At 50.7% G+C, this 6,000-nt stretch overlaps 2 protein-coding genes across 2 annotated transcripts; both read left to right on the top strand.

Annotated features, from left to right (window-relative positions):
- Window positions 1–680: 680 nt before the first annotated feature.
- Window positions 681–2,696, top strand: psrA (putative general stress response phosphoprotein phosphatase Psr1/2; the record flags this gene model as incomplete). Its single annotated transcript, XM_026760745.1, has 5 exons — window positions 681–780; window positions 873–2,050; window positions 2,116–2,265; window positions 2,321–2,419; window positions 2,484–2,696. 5 exons carry the CDS (start codon window positions 681–683, stop codon window positions 2,694–2,696), a joined length of 1,740 nt encoding a protein of 579 aa, XP_026613030.1.
- Window positions 2,697–4,109: 1,413 nt separating this feature from the next.
- Window positions 4,110–5,547, top strand: CDV56_107000 (putative protein phosphatase PP1 regulatory subunit Sds22; the record flags this gene model as incomplete). The annotated part of the gene is made up of 7 exons (XM_026760619.1): window positions 4,110–4,245; window positions 4,360–4,391; window positions 4,451–4,522; window positions 4,594–4,890; window positions 4,942–5,016; window positions 5,064–5,466; window positions 5,528–5,547. 7 exons carry the CDS (start codon window positions 4,110–4,112, stop codon window positions 5,545–5,547), a joined length of 1,035 nt encoding a protein of 344 aa, XP_026613029.1.
- Window positions 5,548–6,000: the final 453 nt, after the last annotated feature.

Raw genomic sequence — 6,000 nt, 5'->3', positions numbered from 1 at the left:
CTCCCCCCCCCCGAGGAAAAATGCTTTGGTCGGAGACGGGAACTGGTTTAGCCGGGTTAAATGTCTTTTTTGTCTCCCGGCACTCCCCAAGTAAAGCGTAAGCCCTATTTGGCCATCAAAGAAAGTCCCCGAAAGCAGCAGCTTGAAACCGGCCGAGGGAGAGTGTGTTTCTTTTCATTGTGGCGCGATCCTGGTTTCCCCCCCCCCCCCCAGCACGACCCTGGTTTGGTTTTGCCACGTGACTTCCCCGACTCGTTCGTGAGGTTGAATTTCATCCATCATCCATCGACCTCCATCCTATCGTACCATCCCAGATTGAACCCGGAGCGCATTTCTCTCTGCTTCCTCGCCAGCTGTGTGTTTTTCTGTGACTCCATAGGGTGGACCGAGTGGTTTGGCGACTCGCAACTCTCCCTGCCACGACCTTTCTTAGTAGTGCTGTGCACTAACCTCATTTAAGGCGGTAGTCCCGACCTGGAAGCTAAGCACTTTACCTCTCCGACTACTCGATCCAGGAGGCTGTTGTGACTTTACATCTCTCGAGCCGCCTTGCCCCCTCTCGGCGGAACCCTGGTGGTCATCAAGCGTGTGTTTCGACATAACACATCGCCGTCGAATCTTCTACGCCTTTTGAATTCTGTCATTCTTGATTCTGTGAATCTCGCTCTGCTAGCCTCCAGATGCTCGGAGGGAGCTCCGAGCGAGATTCTCCGCCCAAAACATCCAGTGAACCCACAGGAGAAGTGCCGATGCCTGTCGTCGCGGGCAACACCGACTCAGGTAAGAGCATTTTGTTCGTCGCTGCTGTCATAGTCCATCACTGCGGACCGTCGCACACCCTTCATCCGAGTTGCTAACGCTGTTTCGACCAGGTCCTGGATCGTCGCCTCAGGACAATGCCAAAGACACAGATGCCTCTCCTCAGTCAAAACCGTTAGAGCCTACTGAGCCTGCTTTTACGTCCATCCCATCAACTCAAGCCCTCGGGAGCCCGAATCCTGCAACGAATACGAGCGATCCGTCCAAGCAGCACCATTTGCTGGTCCCAAGTCCATCGCGTTCATCGTCGAAGGCGGACGGTCAATCGGCATTAGACAATAACAAGGACGCCGCACATGATGATTCAGAAAACACGCTACGAGGTTCGAGAAGAAGCATCTTGAAGGGGCGGAGGGACAGAAGTAGAGGTAGTAGCAGGAGATCTTGGCGGCCATCTCAGGGGGCAACAAGTATGGGTGAGCAAAAGGCAGCGACTAACTCTGAGGCGCGGGACAATCCCAAACCAGAAAACAAGCCCAAGGTTACGCTCAGGCTGTTCGCCTTTCTAAGTTGCTGCTCGTCATCTGATGTCGACCCGGACGACTCTGCCATTCCGCCGAAGAAGACTGCCAGGCGACCTTCAGTCCCTGCGACTCAGCCAACACCGGAGAAACCTGATCTCAATGTCAATCATTCGAGTCGGACAGAATCTGAAGAACCAAAACTCTTTGGAGAGGAGAAGGCGAACTCGACGGTAACTTCAAATCAACCTCCTTCGAAGGAGGAGGACAAAACTGCCAGCACCTCCGAGAAAGGCGCGCAGCTCGATGGCAACCTGTCAGCTTCTGGTGAATTCGAGTCCAGCCATGAACCGTCCTCTCAGTATGGCCAAGTTGATGCTACTCGCTCTGACGCCCTTCAGAATGCTCAGACCCCGGTCATAGTGGCAACTGAGACAGAGAAGACCAACGATCTCGCGATCAAATCGGAAGAGCCTGTGGCTTCATTGCCATTGCACGTTGCTGAGGACAGCTCGGGCTCTAACGAAGCGCAACCGACTTCGTCTGCAGTCGAATACAATGATGTCCAGTCATCACACGAAGAAGAAACCAGTCTGCCAGCAGAAATTCCTCCCCCTCCCCCTCCGCAAGTTCCTCTGGGGAAACAAATACAGATCGCGACTCCCGAGAGACCCCATCAATGGCTGCTACCCCCTCCATTGCCACATTTGCGGAACCGGAAATGCCTGGTCCTCGACTTGGATGAAACGCTGGTCCACAGTAGCTTCAAAGTAATTATCCAGCCTCCTAAGCCCTTCATGTAGTGAGCTACGTGTTTCTGACACATTATAAACAGGTTCTTGAGCGTGCCGATTTCACTATCCCTGTGGAGATCGAAGGCCAGTACCACAACATCTACGTGATCAAACGACCTGGAGTCGACCAATTCATGAAGCGTGTTGGAGAATTGTACGAGGTGGTTGTCTTTACTGCCTCTGTTTCTAAGGTGAGCTTTCCCATCCCGATACCATTTTATGGACAGTTCCTGATTTGGCCGAAAGTACGGTGATCCTCTACTGGATCAACTTGACATCCATAATGTTGTTCACCACAGGCTCTTCAGAGACAGTTGCTACAATCACCAAGGTAATTATGTCAAGGTCAGTAGCCTCCTCACGCAGCTAAGGTCACAATGAGAGCAAGCCATTGATTTCTTTACTGTAGGACCTCTCACAGGTTGGCCGTGACCTTCGAGAGACGATTATCATCGACAATTCTCCAACTTCGTACATTTTCCACCCTCAACACGCGATACCCATCAGCAGCTGGTTCTCTGACGCCCACGATAACGAGCTTCTCGACTTGATTCCTGTCCTCGAAGACCTTGCTGGCGCACAAGTAAAAGACGTCAGTCTGGTCCTCGACGTTGCGATGTAATCTCTGTAACTTTATCTCCTCCCGGCATTTTCCTCGTCGAGCTGCATTCTCGATTTTTTTACGTGATTACAAAAAGAAAGGCTCCCACGGAACCGATTTTCCTTTGTTCGAGACATACGGAGGCGCTTCTCCCGTCATTCAAGCACTAGTGAGATCAGGAGGAGAAGAAGAGCAAGCATTTTTTTTGCCAGAATCTGCGAGGGTCACAGCTTATGTCTGAATCTACCATAATCACTTCTTCTGCCGTTTTACCCTTACCCCTTCTTCTATTCTCCCTTCTTGTGACCCATATAGACGTGTGGGCCCAGCATTTTGGTTTCGCCTGTCTGTGATTTCCTAGACTGAGTCTTACCTATTGATCATCCATGTTTGCACCCATCAATCATCCTGTTTCTCTGTTCCAGCACCCCCTCCAATCACGTCTCCTTTTCTTCTGCACTCCAAGCGAGCAGATACCATATCGACCCAGTTTCGTTCCGCTCCTCCCTGGTTCTTTTTCATTGATCTGTTGCCGTGTGAGATTCTCTTGCATTACGCAGGCGTCTGTCTTGGGCTGTAGCCGAAGACTAGCTGGTCTCATGTACACGCTCCTCTGTCATCGACATTCTCTTTGCTTCAAATTTCTGTGTTTCATTCCCACCATCAACGTCGCTCCAGAGAGCACGCCGCTGTCCAGTCCATCGATACCTTTCTTTGTTGTTTTGTGAACACCCTTCAACGCCAGCGTCCTCTTGTCATTCTTCAGCCATGATTTGTTTCTTGGAACCCTGTCTAAGGAGCGGCATCTCCATAAAGGTCCCAGTGTGCATGTCACTGTCCTTGGTATTTCGCAAAGCATACCGTTGATTCTACACTTGGCGCAGAATTGTGACCTTTTAATGTATATGTACCTCATGGCTCCGGCGCATGTGCCGTATATAAAAGAGTTTCCCCGAATACAGCTTGAACCGTGTTCCGATGATAATAACCTAAAGAAAAATTGGAACATAGTTGACATGGGCAAAGTGATTGCGAAACTCATTTTCAAAATTTATTGAATTACCTTTAATTCTTCCAGTAATCATGGGCATGATGCTGGCAGATTGTCAATCGCTCTCTAGTAGAAGGCGGACGGGGAAATACGGCCGCGATGACTATCTAGGGGAGAATAATCATCATCACCACTTGCACGCCACCACTATACTACCAGACTTTCAGGTTCAGGGTACAGGGCTTCTTTCTTTTTAATTTAACTTCAGCCATCTCTATGCTAACTGCGCTCTGCGAATTCCTTCTAGACTCTCCATAATCGTGTTCACCTATCCGGTTCTGCCCCTCTTTTACATAAAGAGCTCCCCCGCACTCCGTCACGCGTTCTTCGGAGCGTTAATCGAAAAAAAAATCTCCGTCTGATCTCCACAACACTTTGCAACGATGAAAGATAGTAAAGGCTGGGATGGGAAGCTGAGAGTCGAGCCTAAGGCTACGATCACAAATCCGGAGGCCCTGGAGGATCCAGATTACTCGGATTCTGATGCGCCGCCGGTTGAGGAGATTGAGGCTGATGAGGGTAGGTCAATTTCCTGTCTGGGACGTACCGGAGTGTTGGCTGAAGTTGTGTTCCGGACTGATACTTGAATGTCGGCGCGTTTCGGGCGAATCTTGAGTGGCTAATTGTTGGCAGATCTGCTCGAGGATGAGGATCGAGAGACGCAAGTATGTTTTTGTCTACGGCAGTGTCTCATTCTTGGAACTGGGGGCTCATGGCATGCTAGGAAATCGACCTCGTACATTGCCGCATCACTTCGATCCCAGCTTTGCGACTAGAACGATTCCCCAAGCTCCAGGTACGTTGTCTCCGTCTCACACCCGCAGCAGCCCCATTCGGCTAACGGGGCTCACGGTATGATCCATGTAGAGAATATGCCTCCGACAGAACCAGATTACTCGCATCGACTTCCCCTCCGAAATCGCGCCCACGCTGCTCGAACTCGACCTCTACGATAACCTTATCTCGCACATCAAGGGTCTCGATGACTTCCGGGATCTGACAAGTCTAGATCTGAGCTTCAACAAAATCAAGCACATCAAGAATATCTCGCATTTGGTCAATTTGACGGATCTGTACTTTGTTCAGGACAGGATATCCAAGATTGAGGGGTTGGAGGGCTTGACGAAGTTGCGGAATCTGGAGCTGGGGGCGAACAGGATTAGGGTGCGTGACTTTCAGGAGTGACTTGAAGGGGGACTGGGCTGAATAGAGCAGGAAATCGAGAATCTCGACACTCTAACCTCGTTGGAGGAGCTCTGGCTTGGGAAGAACAAGATCACGGAGATGAAGGTTTGTCTATTACCTTGCCATATTTCCGACCGGGCTAACTCAACCAGAACCTCGACGCCCTCTCGAACCTCCGCATCATCTCCATCCAGTCGAATCGACTCACGAGCATCACTGGCCTCTCCTCGCTGAAGAACCTCGAAGAACTCTACCTATCCCACAACGCCATCACCGACCTCAGCGGACTCGAGTCCAATACCTCGTTACGCGTCCTTGATTTCTCCAATAACCAAGTTTCGAAGCTGGAACACCTCTCCCATCTGAAGAATCTGGAAGAGCTGTGGGCATCCAACAACCAGCTCGAGAGCTTCGAGGAGGTGGAGCGCCAGTTGAAGGATAAAGAGAAGCTGCAGACGGTGTATTTTGAAGGGAACCCATTGCAGACCAAGGGGCCGGCGTTGTATCGCAACAAGGTGCGGTTGGCGCTGCCGCAAATTATACAGATTGATGCGAGTAAGTTCACTTTCTTTGGCTTCTCGGGACCTAGGATGGGTTGCTAACGATGGCTTTCTAGCTTTTGTCCGGCTTGGGTGATGTTGTGTGGGAAGGTATACATTGATAATGATTATGATAATATTGCATTTGTGGGCTGAGGATCGGAAGTGATCGTCGCCCAAATTCCCTTTCGCACATGATTTGTCTGAGCTATGGGGCTATAGGAGGCTTGTCTATATCAAAAAATATGACAAAGTAATGGTCAATGCCATATGGTTGGCTCTGCCAACCAAACTCGTAAGCGTTGCAGAAATCAGCCTGCAGGATAGTTGGTGTATGGCCTCGTCCTCGTGCGGACGTACTGTATGTCCTCCGTCAGCAATATCTGGCCCTGAACGCGGAGTATACACGTCCTGGTCGTCTCAGTGAATGCCAACCGACTCGTCTCTGTTCTGCAGCAGCCTGGAAGCGAGCAAGTCGGCGCAAGCATCCAATGCTGATGGTGTGGAGTCTCCCGCGCTCAGTGACACAGAAGTCGCATGCTTCTTCGAG

Source organism: Aspergillus thermomutatus (assembly GCF_002237265.1).
Source record: "Aspergillus thermomutatus strain HMR AF 39 chromosome Unknown NODE_145, whole genome shotgun sequence".
Classification (NCBI taxonomy): domain Eukaryota; kingdom Fungi; phylum Ascomycota; class Eurotiomycetes; order Eurotiales; family Aspergillaceae; genus Aspergillus; species Aspergillus thermomutatus.
The sequence above is the reverse complement of the archived record's forward strand: the minus strand, read 5'-3'. Positions and strand labels throughout refer to the sequence as shown.